Here is a 17,057-nt window from a genome sequence, read left to right as displayed (position 1 = left end):
ACCATAAAAAATCTCGACACAGTGCACCCAATATAGAGTCACTTATACTAGTTGGTTAGATCGCGAATTGATCGGTAGAATATAATCAACACTGAAGATTAGTTAGATAAGAAACTTAGAAATATTGGCTGTTCAATCATTGATAAATATCATAGTCCTATAAGCGGTCAGTCGCTGCCCGTAAAACTCAGTGGTAGCATCTCATACTCTGAAGCTGAATGATGATGGAAAGAAAGTACCCTCGAAATTACAGGTATACCATGCCGAAGAGTACCAAATAATACGAAGTCTAGGTACGAAGTTCCTGGACAACTACCTACAAGCACCTAATATATTACTTACATACTAGCTTACTCCTGTTACCACTTGTAGAGTATAGGCCGCCGACCAGGATTTTCCAACCAACTCTATCCCGAGCTGTCTTTACTGGTTGTTTCCAAGCACTAATCATCCGTTTGGTGTTTCCCTCCGAGTGCCGCTGTAATATCTTTATTGGTCTACCTCTTATATTTTTTCCCTCAGGATTCCAAGTTAGGGATTGCCTCGTGATGCAATTTGATGATTTTCGAAATGTATTACCTATCAACCTCCAGCATCCTTTCCTAGTTTCTTCTTCAGCTAACGCTGGTTTGTTCTCTGTTATAGTATGTATGCATATATATATATATATATATATATATATATGGGTTCAAAAGATGTATCAGTCTTTCAAAGTTATAAGCTTACCAATGACTAAAGTGCATAGGAAATGTATCAAACATCCAGAGCTGTTGATTATCATGATGTGGGATGCTGGTTGGGAAAATATTCAATTCAATCGTAGCGAAGTTTTGTACCAAATAAGGTCGGGACAGTTGATGTAAACTAGTGAAAAGAGCTCACTATCCATCAAAGTGAAACTCGTTACCAACCCTCATTTAGTTTATAAATTCACTTGGATCCTTTTTTATGAGCATATAAAGTTTCGGCATACAGTTTAAGTACTTTCGAGTTGTTTTTTTAAAGATAAATTCCTAAAAGAAGTGTATATCACTTAATAATATTGATGTGAAATATCTTTTTGAACTTTCTGATTTCTACTCAGCTTAGAATTTTGTTTATTGAACTATACTACTTAAATAGTGATCAGTAGCTTATGCAATTATATTCAGAATAATGTATGTTGGTATTGCGTTCCTTGTTCTCACGAGCCAGTTATCTGTTCCATTTGTACTCCTATTTATACGATTCATCTCAGCTTTTCCACTTGAAGCATCATTTTTATTTTTAAAACATATATTTCTCTCACTATAATCTCCGGAGTTTTCTTCAGGTGAATCGCCCAATTCCGAAACACAGTGCTTTTCGAAAATCTCTCATGTTAACGCTCGACTTTACCATGTTATGTTTCTTGATTTGTAGTGCATGTTATAGTGAAAAAAATATGAAACCATTCACAAGCTGTTCATCTGTGTAACTATATTAAATATCTATATCAAGCACTGTTGAGGAGTCCCTTTGGTAGATTTGTCTCCAAATCCTCATCATATATTTTGGGTTCATATTGATTAAGTACTAGAATTCTAATGATCTATCATTTTCAGACTGTAGAAATAAAGAGTCAACTGGGACTATTCACGGGACAATATATATTTAACGCAGTAGGACGACCAGAATAATCCGATGGCGTAAAATATTCTCAAATATCTCATACACAGACAAACCTAAACAAGGTGTTCATCTGTAAAGGATTCAATTAGAATATTACAGTAATAAATTACGTAGGAAACAATGGACATTGTATTATAACGGGATGAATACCGTAAAAATTGAAGCTTCCAGAACCATTTTCAGAATCATTTTCATTTATAATTTCATTTTGTAATTGATAGATAAATGTATCTTTATATTTCTATGTTCTATTCATTGTTAGCTTTGAAAGGACCTATTAACTGTTATTATGGGTTTTACCATTCCTTAGTTGTCGTTAATTACTTGTGTACTGTTTTTCTCATTTTCTACCCCTTGTGGTATGGTTGTGTTTAATGAATGGTTTCTTATTTGGTGTCGTATGATGTCTGATAATTCGTGTATATAAACCAATGAGCGTTTTATATAGTTATTTGCCGTGCTGATTGTCTCGGCTGGGTGATTAAAGTATGAGTATAGTAGAAACTGGCTGCTGATTTCTCTTTGGATAAAGAAAAGATAATGGATATCTGACTGATAGGAGTTTAGCTTGTATAGGTTCATTGTTAACTGTGCAGGTCAGACGTATAATTGGTGAAGTCTGAGACACCAGGCTATTGACGGAGTAGTAGATGCAGAATAATAAAAATTATAATCGAAATTTTAATTGGCGAATTTAGCACGTTAAGTCAATTAGCTTCTCAAGTAATAACATACTGAATAATTGTAATAATGTAGCTCATAATACCAAGTCATATTGTGCATACATTTAAGATACAAGGTTGTATACCTTCTTAAGGAAATACACAAATAGAAAATGAGTATTGTACTGATTAAGTAACCCTTAGGATTGAAAATTCACCAGAAAATGAAAACTGTAAACAAATGACATTTACTAGTTCAGAAGTACAGAAAATATAAGCAAAGATGGATAGTGGCTAGCAGTGGAATCCAGCTGGATGTACCTGCATCTCAGAGTTGATGTTCACTCTGGGACTCGAACCCAGTACCTTTCGCTTCAAACGCTATCGCGTTATCCACACAGCTACTGAGTCCTGATAGCTACTTGCTTGTGCAATGGTGTGAAGTTAAAATTCACTTAGTATTGTTTGTTTGAATCTTCCCATCGAGGCAATACTCACAGTATGCACATATGGCCAATAAGAGACTGACCAGTTGCAGTCCTAAATATCAATGGGAAGATTCAAACAAACAATACTAAGTGAACTTACAGAAAATATATTTCATTGTCATAATAGGTTATTCACAAGACTAATTTCTTTTATTTGGACATACTTTGAACTTTATCTCAGAAATACTTGAAGCTCCTGTTTTTAAGTGCTGTGTTGTTTGCTGTCCTATTTCGATACTGATACACAATGTCCATAAAAACGAATCCAACTGGCAACTCAAATGAAAAGACTGAGATAAGAGGAGGAAATTTATAGTATAAGTCGAACTTAAGATGTTTTGGGATTCATTCGAATATATATATTCACTAGTGGCTAGCTTCAAAGGGATATTGAAAAGCTGTTACTAGTGAAGTTAAAACGTGCCTATTGTGAAGAATTTACCCACGAAAGGCAATTGAAGATGTCGCGTTAATATCATGAATTGATTGAGTTTAGATTTGCATCCCACTAGATTCTAGATCAGAGGTATAAAGTTTAGGCGTTTATGTACTAGACTAAAGGTTCTGAGTTCATTTTGTGTTGGAAGGGTAGTGGATACGAATTGATGAGGTGCCCCATACTAGGAAAAAACAACTGTCTAGTGCTTCCAAGCCTTCAGTGTCTGTCTAACCTAGATCAGTTCGTGATCTCAGTAATATATATCTTTATGTCCTTTGGAAACTTGAGCCGCTAAGGGTATATTGAAGGAGCAAAAATATTTCTTATTGAAATGACTTAAAATTCAGTCTATTTAATTCATTAATGTTTTTTTATTTAACAGATTAGCAAAATTAGCCAAAGACTATGAAAATAATTTGGCAAGTTTAACAAGTGATATTTTATTGACATGTATAGAAGATTCTCAAACAATTCGACGAATTATGACAGAACCAGTATGTTTAATTGTTGTCATGGTGATTTCAATCTATTAGTGTCTTATAATAATCACAAAATCTCATACTCTAACCACGAAAATATTGAGTTTAGTACAGTGTAAGATAGAAGACAAAATTGGTAGTATTGTGTGATAAGTCTTGTTGATTGAACGCTATATTCGGATCCTAAGCTAGTCTCGTAACCCCCAAACTAGAACTGCACAGCGACTTGAACACAAGAGAGAAGGCACAAAATATACGACAAGCACTTTACTCCAAAGATTCTTTTATGTACACTATATATAAGGTTTTTATAGGATTTTAGAAGTCCTTGGGTTTTCCTGAAAATTCTGGAATACTACTAAACATAGTAGCAGCATAGTAATCAACCAATCAGAACCTCCACATGTGACTTTTTATGTTCGCGATATTTCTAGCAAAACTTCTAATCAAATGCTGATTGTATGAAATGCTTCTTAATGTTTTCTGAGCTTGTCATGTCTATTACGAGAAACTTTCAGGATCATTTTTAACAATGTGAATATTACATTTACACTTCAAAAATACAACGACAACTTAATAACTAGGTACCTTTATTTATATTCAGATTTTCCCTACATTTTATGACTAGTCAACCAATATTATACATAGCTGAAGCAGTGAGAATACAAAAATGAACTTAACACTGGAATTCTGAAATACATGACGATGATTATGATAATTATGTTAGTTAGTTAGTGGTAATCTTCATTACCTGAGATGGTCACGAAATGTCTTGCACGTATCCCTAACCACCTTCTGTCTCGAAATACAATGTTGGTTAGGGTGGAGGTAAGTTGAAAGAAGGCTATGGGTGTACAAACTAAAATGTGTTATCTATGAAATGGCTGACTACTGGTCTGAGTCGTATTGTTAAATGCGAACTACTTGGTTGAAGTCCACTCAGTTACTTAGACCAGCAGTTAGAAACTTTGAGATGTAGGCACATTCAGCTGACAAGTCTCAAATAGGACAAAACGCGTATCCTGGATTCCACTGCTAGCCACCATCCATCTTTGTTTATAATGCTTTGGATTTTATTGTTCAGAATCAGTTACGATGGTACAAATAGACGCTCTCCTTATTTTATTATTGGTCTTCACTTCCAGAATTCCTTCATACTTACCTTTTTGTTGTCTTCTTGAAGTGTATTCTCAATGTTTGGTCTTTGTATTATCATTTCTACTGGAACTATTTCAATTACTTATCTATTTACTTTTGGAATTTCATCACATAGTGCTGATGTGGTACTCACCTTGAGTTAAATCGCATATGTGCCAAACTATATGATAAGTACAACCTACTTCCTGGATCTTCTTGAATTCACTTATACTGTATATTTTGACGATTATTCGATAATGTGCGTTTTGTTGTTTAATAAACAGGATAAACCTATTAAAATTGTTTTTGGTGGAGTTTTGTCCTCTGAGCTGTATTGTTTGGTCGTGGAGCTGTCATTATTCTACTGAATAACAACATCAGCACAAACTTCAGGTAGAAGTGAAGTGTTCGAATTTCTTCACATATGGACCACAGGATATCCTCTCAACCTTGATCTTGATTGTTTACTATTGACCCTTAATCTATCATTTTCTCCATCTTTATTTTTATTATATCTTCCGTTGGTCTAATTCTTTGTCCCATATTTGTCCATGATATTTCTGATTGACTGGTAAATTAGATCGATTTCGATATGTTTATTGATTGCTGATTGACCTGAGTGCCAAGCATTTAAAAATTCCCTGGAGCTTTTAGTACTCCCTCTATCCAAGATTTTACTGTTTGTCTAGCCGAATGCGTGTCCATAATTGTCCACATGCATTGATATAAGTGAAGATATATCATGGCATTTGACCGCCAATTGATGTTCATATAGCGGAGATGAAGGTCAACAATAACCAATCAAGATCGAGGTTGACAAAACAAGCTGTCAATCATATGTGGATAAATTCGAATACTTCACTTCTACCGGAAATTCTTGTTGATGTTGTTCAGAAAAGCAATGAAAACCCCAAGAATAAACCATCCAGCTGAGAGAACGAAACGCCACTAAAATCATCCACCTGAGCTACAGATCTTCTCTACTATCTCATTAGAAATGTTATTTTACATAGAAATAGCTGGACTGATATAAGGATATTCAAGTAGAGATGAGTATATTGAACCGAACAAATTAGTCAGTGTGTTAGGATTATCTATCTCTTTTTCAGAGCTCAGTAATATTACATTCGGTCGACGGTTATCATCATCGTAGTATATTACATTTTTAGACTACACTCTAAACAATAATACCAAATGTTTTGTTCAGAAGAAGTTCGTAATATCATCACCCTTTTTGGTTGAACACATAAAGTCCTATGCTACTTCAAGATAGGTTAGATATAGACTGTGTATTTTGGAAACGAATATAATCTTTTCAGTCATTTCGTCATGTGGGACATGGGTTCTGGCATAGACCCATCTTGTCATATTACATTAACACAGTGAAAAGAAGTTAAAAAGACGCATAACGAAGAAGTAATAACAATAGAATTATTATTAACGGTAAGAAAGTTAAACATAGAATATGTAGTCTAAAAATAAGAACTCGATCGAATCAAAACACTGAATTAGATGAGAAAGGGTCTTCAGTTTCTTGTGATTGTTATCCAGAACTACGACTGATCAATTTCTGTTGGCATGAGAAGTTTAATCACAAAGCCTTACTAGCACAAAATATTGGCTATCTGGACTCAGTATGTCACTGAAAAACAGTTGGTGTTTGAAAAGAATGGTACTGAGTTCGAGTCTCAGAATGGATATCAATGTTAGGATGTAGGTGTATATTCAGACAGTCAGTAAGTCAGTCAGAAATAGTACCATAGTCTAACTTTACTAAAACTGATTTCTTCGAACTAACTAACTTACAGTTTTTATTTTCATTCTAGGGTTCTTCATTTAGAGGACGACAAGGTCCTACAAGAGCTGCAATAAAAATTCAATCTACATTTCGGCGTTATCGAGCACAAAAGCAGTATGCTGAACAAAAGTTAGTGTTTATTTAGCTTGTTTCCTGTACTAAGCAACAATATGAATTACACCATTTCATGTACTTTTTTAACCCATTTGTTACCATTTAGATGCTGGTAACCCTAACGTGTACTGAAGTTTTTCTATCATCTGGATTTAGACATTTTCAAATGTAATATACCAGTTCATATCATCAGTAAAGTTTTGATTTCTTCAGTTGTTGATATTCTTGATTGAATTTTAATTAAGTCTACATTGACTGATGTAATTCCTATGTGGATTGCTTCCGTATAGCAGTTTAGTCACATGTTGTTTCACTGATAGACACAATCCACGTTTTACTAAATAAGTCTGAGATTTATTTTCATACGATTAATTTAAACATATGAAATGAAATAGTTGATGAATATAGCTACCTGTTGTGAGCCCTCGAGGATTCCTAGTAAAAGTCTCAAGAAGTTAGGAGAAAGGGTGGAAAACATCTCCTCCAGTCATTATTTAGTGGAAACGTCCTAGAAACTCCTTGACAAACAACGGATTATGTTTTAGACTCTGATTAGATAGTTATGTATTTTCTGTTGACTAAATTTAGTATACTTTCAAAAGCTTTCGGAATGTCAGCGTTACCCACAAAAGTATAAAATCCCTTGCTTTTTGTACATCAATTAACTCTAAAGTGAAGCTTCTGTTTTTATTTTGCTTCTTTCTTCTACCGTTAGGGACTCAAGTGTAGAAGAATTCTAGAGATCTAACAAGTCCCTGGTTAGTCATTATCAAGAGTCTAAATAGCGACTGTATTACTATTTACATTAATTGAAGAGGTAATGAACCTTGGAGTAATTTGAACTTGTATTAAATAAGTAAATCGTGGGATAAACATAAATTTCAACAAGAAACCCTTGATAATATGTTTCAAAGTTGACAACACCAATGCACATGTATTCATTCTAATATTTTCCTCCAAATCTTGGTACTTTTTATTCTGATCAGAATGGGGGCTCTGGAGATTGTAGTAATTTTAATAGTAGAATTCATGAGTCTATGTAAGCTAGACCACTATTGAAAACCTGGAAGCACTGGTCATCCATTTCATGCTAGTATGGGACTCTTCAGCAGTGCGCGTCCACGATCCCGTATGCGGGACTCGAATCCAGGGCCTCTGGTCTCCCGTGCGAACGCTCAACCTCTAGACCATTGAGCCGGGATCCATCTAACTTCAATCTATCCACTTGTTAATCGCTGAAATTTGTTAATTCAATAGATAATCAAGTTCAATGATAATCTAAGATAATTCAAATCTTCACACTGAATGAATATATAGTGACAAGGGTGAATAACAAAGCAAGTCCAATTTTCTAAAATTATAATTCACCGAAATATATTTTATCCAACATAATGGTGCAATAAATATATACTGGCGCGAGACTGGTAGGTCATGGGTTCGAATCTCGCAAGGCGAGATCGTGGATGTGCACTGCTGAGGAGTCCCATACCAACATGAAACGGATGACCAGTGCTTCCAGGTTTTTCTTCGTGGTCTAGCTTCAATTGACTCATGCTTCCAACTATGATTGATAATAGTTTTTTTCTCAAAAGTGGATTTTTATCATCTTTATTTATCATTGTCATTATTACCTGTATTGTTTAATGACAGACGTCTTCGTGGAGCAGCTGCCATCATATCAACTTCATGGATACGTTATAAAAAAATGAAAAAATTAAGAGAAAGATTATCAAATACAAGAAAATATTGTACAGAAATATCACAGAAAAAGTTAAAGGTGAAAGAGTCTTTTCGTAATTTTTTGAATATAGTTTTCATTACAAACTAAAATTCAATTAAAAAGCCTCTCTCTTCTCTCTTACGCCTGTTACCCCTCGTGGAGGAGCATAGGCCACACACCAGCATTCTCCATCCAACCCTGTCCTGGGCAATCCTTTCCAGTTCCCTCCAGTTAACATTCATCCTTTTCATGTCTGACTCAATCTCCCGGCGTAATGTGTTATTTGGCCTTCCAATTTTCCGTTTACCTTCTGGATTCCAAGTTAGGGATTGCCTTGTAATGCACATTGGTGATTTCCTTATTGTATGTCCTATCCACTTCCAACGTCTATTCCTAATTTCCTCTTCAGATGGAAGCTGGTTTCTCCTCTCCCACAGTAGGCTGTTGTTGATGGTATCCGGCCAGTGAATGTTGAGTACTTTGCGTAGACAACTGTTTATAAATACTTGTACCTTCTTGATGATGGTTTTAGTAGATCTCCATGTTTCAGCTCTGTACAGTAGGACTATCTTGACATTCGTATTGAAGATTCTCACTTTGAAGTTAGTTGAGAGTTGTTTTGAGTTCCATATTTTCTTCAGTTTGAGGAATGCTGTCCTTGCTTTGCCAATCCTCACCTTTACATCTTCATTCGATCATCCTTGTTTATCAATGATGCAGCTGACCAGGTACGTGAATGTTTCCACCTCTTCCAGAATTTCGTCATCAAGTGTGATTGGGTTGGTGTTCTCCGTGTTGTATTTGAGCATCTTGCTTTTTCCTTTGTGTATGTTGAGGCCTACTGATGCAGAGGCTGCTGCTATATTTGTTGTCTTCGTCTGTATTTATTCGTTAAAAACACACTAAATAATTCTCACATCTTAGTATCTGGCTCACTGGGATTATGTACCAACAACCTTACATCTGATCAAATCATTAATTTTTATGTCTTATTACTGGAATGATCACTGAATTGGTTTTCACGAGTTTAATATTCCCAAATTCAACGAATTCACGGTTTAGCTTGGACATAATCCGACATTGACTGACTTAGTAAACTTTTTAAATAACAAGATTATATTGAAATGTTAGGAAAACCGTATTGAAGCTGAATTCCTTTGGTATTGTTTGCTTGAATCTTCCCATTGATGTTTAGGGCTACAATTGATCCATCTCTTATTGGCATATGTGCATACTGTGCGTATTGCCTCGATATAGCCTTAAGTCACAGGACTCAGTAGCTGAATGGATAACACGATGGCGTTTGAAGCGAAAAGTACTGGGTTCGAATCCCAGAGCGGACATCAACTCCGAGATGCAGGTATATCCAGCTGACGAGTCCCAAATAGGACGAAACGCGCGTCCTGGATTACACTGCTAGCCCCTATCCATGTCGTATTGAAGCTAGTTATTAATGAGTACATTATTACTAAGGTTGGTCAAATTTCAGTCAAAATGTTAACAACAAGATCACCCAAACTATATATCAACATATCCGAACTAACTTGTCGTATAGTGGATACAAATTAATTTTATTGTCCAAAATACTAAATTTATTTGAAGAAGTACAAGGCTCTACGAACCTGACATAACAGATTGAATAGAAATTTACTAATATTTCAGGTTTTCCATGGTAGTCTAGCTTCAATTGACTCATGATCTCAACTATTAAAATTAATATAATATCCACAAAACCTCTTCTGACATTATTTAATAGTTAGGTTGTATTCATCATAGATTGATCTCATTTGAGGTGCCAGTGAAAACTAGGGAGCTTTGAACACCTTTTTCGTTCTAATATGAGACGTATTCGCGTTGGACATCTGTAATGAATATAATCTGAAAATTAAACCAATATCCACAAAATTCCTTGAATTAAACTCTAATTGTTTGACCACAAGCGGCTTACTTTAAGATGTTATAGTGAGAAGAATAAAATGAGTTTCAGATAAGCTAAGAGTGAAATTATCGTCACTCCGCCTGTAACTCTTGTAGAGTTACTGCCGGTACCAAGCACGGGTAAAGGAGGAGTGTTGGGTATGAGGTTAGCTATCCCATCCCGTAGAAAACTAACTCGCTGAAAAACGCCAACCAGAACTGGTGGGCGGCATATGCTCCTCCACGAGGGGTAACAGGCGTAAAAGCTATACTATAAATTGAGTGTATGCGTTATCAAAAAGTCCCATGAACGAAATAAAACAACTTTTCAATACTCCCCGAATTTCAGGGGTACCCTAACTGATATCAATACAAAGAGAATAAAGCTTGCAAGTTAAAACAATTCCTGCAAAGTTGAAATTATGAATCAATTGAAGCTAGACCACCATGGAAAACCTGGAAGCACAGGACGAATTCCTGTAAAATTCCTTAAAGTTAAATGATTAATTGTCCAATTTTTTTTCAAGGAACTTGGAAATAATTGGGAACGTTTTGAACAAAACAATCATGTCATTGTACACTTACCGTCTGCAAGCTATTCGGAATCAATTAGACAACAATTAGGCAGTATTGAAGAATTGGAATATATGGAGAGTCGACAAATTGCAAGAATTTGTGAAATTCGTAGTAAGTTTATTACAATTAATTCTAAATCACAATACCTTTTTAATAAAAATATGTTGAATTCTTGTTGGTATCATGAATCGACCTAAGTTAGACATTCATTGAAAACCAAAAAAACACTCAGTATCCGTTACGTTTTAGTATGGGACTCCTCAGAAGTGTGAATTCACGAACCCACTGTAGACTGAAACCAAGACTTTCAGGTCTTATGTTGAATAGTTAATTTATAGACCACAGAGCTGACTTCCGATAGTATATATATTTAGCTACAATCAATTTGTGGCTGTGCCTAATCATCTTTCATTTTATTCGGTGGGTAGCTGTCTAGGTGAGAATCCGTGATTAGTGGAGTCCAAACGGTTACCCATTGAAGACAATGAGAGATAGTTCAACAATGTCGCAAGTTGATTGAAGCTAGATGAGTTAACCACTGGATTTCAGGACAGTGGTCTAGAGGTTAAGCGTTCATACATGAGACCTGAAAGTCATGGGTTCAGTCCCATTGGGTTCGTGAATGTGTACTGCTGCGAAGCCCTATACTACAATGAAACAGCTGTCCAGAACATCAGAAGAGCCAATCATTTACTTTGTACAACTTGTATTGTTTAGACTGCGAAACTCGCATGAACATATACATTAAGCACAAGACCACATCATTCCATACAAACAAATATATTCACAACCGAAAGTGTTGTTATTCAAAATCGAGTAGTGGGTATATGGATAATGAACTGGAATTTATGGACAATAATAGATATTGTGACAACTTTACTGAAAATTATCTGTTCTGTATACATATATTACGATATCTCACGTGAATCTTTTTCTATTTCTCATTCTTTAGATCCAAATACAGATGTTGTCCTAGTGACACGTGCACCAATATCTGATGACCTTCTCGAATATTATAATAAATTGTTAGGTTTAACTACAGCGATTGAAACTGGTCAAGCTGAAAATCAGTGTTCAATTAGTTCACGATATAGAATAATTGTACCAGAAGCAATTAAATATTTCCATGTAAGTTATTGCATAATTATTACCAATTCATTTTCATTGTAATTTTAATAGTTGAGATCATGAATCAATTGAAGCTAGACCACCATGGAATACCTGGAAGCACTGGACGGCCGTTTCGTCCTATTGCGGGACTCCTCAGCAGCGCGCATCCACAACCACGCCTCGCGAGATTCCAACCCAGGACCTATCAATTTCACTCGCGAGCACTTAACCTCTAGACCACTGAGCCGACCGGCATCCAACGGTGTTAATGTCTAACTTCAGCCAATCGACGAAATTGAGCAACCGTCCACCATTGTCTTCAGTGAGTTGATATCTCACAACAGACCCGGTTGAACTCCACTGGTCACTGCCTCTCATTAGAACTCCAGGAAATACCTCTTGAAGTCAGTCACTAGTGAGCATATATTTATTATTATCAGAAGGGGTTTTTGTGGATATTATTGTGTCGCGTTTTAGAATTTTGTCTGACTCACAAGTCAATGGAGCATCGTGAGGAGATGCAGTCCCATGGTAGTCGGTGACCAACAATTGGTTCATACGCCATTTGTTCCCTCAGGATACGGGAGCCCATGTGGACCATTGGTTTGGAATCAGGGTTTTCCAACTCTCCTAGACGGAAGCGCCGTGTCCACCAACCCGGTTTAAACGCCGGACATTCGCTTTTCGTCCTCTCAATTTCGTAAACAACACCCGTGGTGCGAGAAGGCAGTGAGTAGGACTTCCCTCGGAGTGGCTGTATACGCGTGACCATGTGAGAGCATTTCGAGAGAGAGAGAGGGCGGGCCTTCCCCACTTTCGGCAGTATCAGGGCATTAGGGGGCTCTTTTTTGAATTACAAATTACCATAATTCCTGTAAATGTAGAGTAAACATATTCAGTCTACAAAAGGATAATAAAATACACATACCGAACTGTCATGGGAATCGGAAATAATTGAATAACTACAAGAAACACTCATAGTTCTAAGAAAAGTACACTTTTTATTGATTGGTGACTAACTAAACGATGACCTTATCAAGGTCAGCTTGAGTTTAATTGGTCGATGTTTAAACTAAAACATCATCGGTCAATTTAATTATGGACACAATTAATAAAAATCTCCCCCATCGTTTTAATATGGTTATATTCCATGAAGTACATTTAACAGATGTCTATGACATTCGAATGTAAAGGGATATACATTTTGAAATCGGTACTTTGTTTACTTATAAAATGTGCAGTTGTTAAGTTCTGTATTATACAACATGACCAATTTTTTCTCGGTTTTTTATTCTTTTTAAATAGTCAAATGCTCCATCTCCAATGTGTTTAGCATCTTTACTTAAATATAGTCCAAGAGCATTAAAACATATACGTCGTTTTATTGCTGGACGTCCAGCTATATTAATTCCAGGATTTGGTCAACATGATGATATATTTTATGTTGCAAATTGTTTAGAAATACCAGTATGGTGTTCAATACCATCTATTAATTCATTATTTACACTTCAATCAACTACAAGACGTTTAGTAAAACAATTCCTTGATACATTATCTGAACGTGATATTTCAACTGATTTAAAACAACAAAATATATCTAAAGCTTCAGCTTTATTCACTTCAGTTATAACTAGTCGACGTAAAGTTATTGAAGATACACGAACTAATAAATTAGTTGAAGGTTTTGGTAAATTTAAAAAAAAAGATCTAGATAAGGTTGTAATAGGACAAAATTATTGGCCAATTGAACAACCACCAGGAGATTTTGATATATACACAATGGATCATGTAAGAAGAAATATATATGTATATCATTTCATTGATAACTTTCATATTGATATATGTTATATCGATTGAGTTCGTGCGTGCCCTGTTTGATATATGAATGTGCTGATCTTCGCTAATCAGAGAACTGTGAGTTAGCGATGAGAGTAATGATACACAAAAGCGTTATGAGCAGTCTTGAGTACTTATCAGTCCTGCTATCTGCCTCTAGCCCAGCTAGTTAAGTCCAGAACATCAATAACAGCCTCTGCAATATAAATCATTATTCTCAAACATACTGGGTTTATATACCAATCAAACAGACCATATCATACTATAAAATAGAAAATAACATTTGTATAAGATTTGGCCAAATGTGGCTGTGAATAGGAGGAACAGTAATTAATGGACTGGGGATAACTGAGGAACAAATAAGTAGTATAAAACAATACGCAAAAGAGTCAAAGGGAAATGAATAAGTACAGAGAATGTAAAACAGATTTAACATTCTCATTGATTTGACTCCTGGTCCTAAATATGTCCATGATTTTTCTGATTGGTTGATAGATTGGATTGATTTCGATGTAGTTGTTAGTGAATGACCTGAGTGCCAAGTTCCTAAATATTTCCCTAGTGCTTTTGGTATTCCCTTCCTTAAAGATCTCAGCTTTTCCCAGTCGAATATGGCCACAGTTGTCCACATGCATTGATATAAACGAGGATGTGTCATGCCATTTGACCACTAATTGATTTTCGTACAAGCGAAGATGAAGGTGGAGTCCATTTTGTCCTCTGTAGTGTTTTTCATAATTGGAACAATTTATTTCGTAGATGATGTTCGGTTTTTCGTTTTTTGTCATTTCGTCCTTTGGTTTGCATAGGATTCAATCTTAACAATGTGACTAGAGAATATGTGGTAAACTTTTACGAGAAATGATGCGTGTTCTAACTGTGGCTCATCTCTCCATTTGACTTCAATATATTGTGTCTCGTTAACTGAGTATTTTACCAAACCAATTCCCCTAGTAGTATTATGAGTTTACTCGAGAGTATTCAAAAGCTAGAACACTAGTTGTTGAGTTAGTGTATTGTTAGTAATCAATAAAATCCACAATCACGAGAAAGGCAAACACGTTAGGCAATGAGTTTGTGTTTGTGTGTTTGAGAGAGTCAAACGTCAAAATATCTGTGTAATTTACAAGTGTTAATTATTGACTGTCTGTGTCTACGATCAATTGAAGGATAGACAAAAATTGAGGTGCAAACTTACGTTCAGTCAGACACACCCCTTTTTTACACAGTGGATTAATTTTCTCAATTACAGCGACAGGGATAACAAGATATTCAATAAGCTTACTATTGTTCATGATGTAGTGGTAGCGGTTATATCTTAAACGTTCATAGACCTGTAGATGGCGTCGAGTCTCGTTTGACTATGATCACCACTACAGTAAGATTACGCGCTCAAACTCGACTTGGTTCCTTTGATAAATCGCAAACCAGAAGGCTGTAACTGGTCCAGATAAAGTATATTTATTGTCTATCTCGTGATATCGAAAGAATACCGAGACGTGCCAACGAGTACATGCAATAAGGGCAGAGCGTAAGGAAGTTCGAACCAACAAGATGGACAGCAGAACGAGAAAGTGACTTTGATACAGTTAAACAACAACGAATATGGTAAAACAATCACTGGTACAATTGGCTATAATAATAATTGTTTCCATTACACCAATCGCGTTCCCGTCGAGAAAAGTAGGTCACTACAGACCCGAGATCCTGGATTCGATTTCCTCATTCGAGATCATGGATTTGTGCTGCCAAGTAGTCTTATACTATTATGACACTGCCATTCAGCACTTCAAGTTTTTCAGTGGTGATTCGACTTCAACTGATTCATAGGGTAGAAATGCAGTAATTGAATATCTTCAATACTAACCCATTTTATAATCATATCAATATTTAAACCTTTTTATCAGAAGGGGTTTTGTGAAGATTTAGTATTTTTATAGTTGAAAGCGTGAGTCAATTGAAGCTACACTACCATGGAAAACCTGGAAGCACTAGACGGCCGTCGTGGATGCGCACTGCTGAGGAGTCCCATAATAGGACGAAACGGTCTTCAAGCAATGCTTCCAGGTTTTCCATGGTGGTCTAGCTTCAATTGACTCACGCTTTCATCATATATATATATATACCCTAAACACTGTTATTTGACTATCCTTAGTAACTACTGAATTTTTTTTTAAAATTTTCTTCTAAAGTTATATGAAACATTAGCATCACTATTTACAGAAAATTTACCAATTAAAAATTGGTTATTAAAAATTGATCATAATAATATTGATAAACGTGCTACAGCTTATATATCGATTGATAATCTTCAATCATTTAAATGGGCATTAGAACAAAGACAATGGCATGGTGCAGTTAGATGGAATAAGAAATGGGCTCAGGTATGTTATGTATTGTTAGATGATAATGTATCTTATGATAAACAGAAATTCCATCTCATATTGTTTGTATTGTAATACATATAGTCCTGTTTGGTGAAGACGCTGACAAGATGCAGAGTCTTCTGTTAGAACTGAATAACAATGCCAGGATATTTGGAATGCGTTTCTCCTCCCTCTAAATGTAAGTTTTTACTCCAGAACTGGCCTGCGACAACACCCGAACTAAGGATAATGGGTGAAGTAGCCGAACACATCGACAACTTCACTTATCTTGAGTCTGATCGGCCCTAATGGGTCGGTGTCTGACGAAATCTCAGTACGGATTCAAAAAGCTCTTTTGGCTTTTGCCAACTTACGTCACCTATGGCGAAGACGAGATATCTGTCTATCAATTAAGGGACGGGTATGCTGCTCAGCAGTTCGCTCTGTTCTACTTTACGGCTGCGAAACATGGCCATTAAAAGTAGAAGATACTCGTAAGTTACTGGTGTTTAACCACAGATGTCTTAGAAATATTGCTCGCATCTGATGGGTTCACCAGGTAAGTAATAGTGAGGTTAGACACCAGGTACTAGGGAATGATTGTATATATATATATATATATATATATATATCCATTTCTAAGGCAGTGATATGAATTTGTCCTTCAGGACACTTCTGATTGCCATTCATTGACCACTTCACTTGACTACTCCTGATTAAGTGACCATATCAACATATATCTAGCTAAAACATTTAGAGTACAAA

The 17,057-nt window shown here is 35.8% G+C and overlaps 1 protein-coding gene across 1 annotated transcript in view; it reads left to right on the top strand.

Annotated features, from left to right (window-relative positions):
- The window catches only part of Smp_165760 (hypothetical protein), a gene marked incomplete at both ends in the record, with an annotated part of 45,575 nt that overhangs the window by 11,826 nt on the left and 16,692 nt on the right, over positions 1 to 17,057 (top strand). The window contains 7 exons of the mRNA XM_018798639.1: positions 3,622 to 3,733; positions 6,682 to 6,782; positions 8,418 to 8,544; positions 10,932 to 11,091; positions 11,933 to 12,108; positions 13,396 to 13,878; positions 16,119 to 16,310. Coding sequence (XP_018653561.1) covers positions 3,622 to 3,733; positions 6,682 to 6,782; positions 8,418 to 8,544; positions 10,932 to 11,091; positions 11,933 to 12,108; positions 13,396 to 13,878; positions 16,119 to 16,310 — 1,351 coding nt within the window. The remainder of the gene's footprint in view (positions 1 to 3,621; positions 3,734 to 6,681; positions 6,783 to 8,417; positions 8,545 to 10,931; positions 11,092 to 11,932; positions 12,109 to 13,395; positions 13,879 to 16,118; positions 16,311 to 17,057) is intronic.

Source organism: Schistosoma mansoni, chromosome 7 (genome assembly GCF_000237925.1).
Source record: "Schistosoma mansoni strain Puerto Rico chromosome 7, complete genome".
Lineage (NCBI taxonomy): Eukaryota > Metazoa > Platyhelminthes > Trematoda > Strigeidida > Schistosomatidae > Schistosoma > Schistosoma mansoni.
Note: the sequence above shows the minus strand (reverse complement) of the source record. Positions and strands in the feature narration are given on the sequence as shown.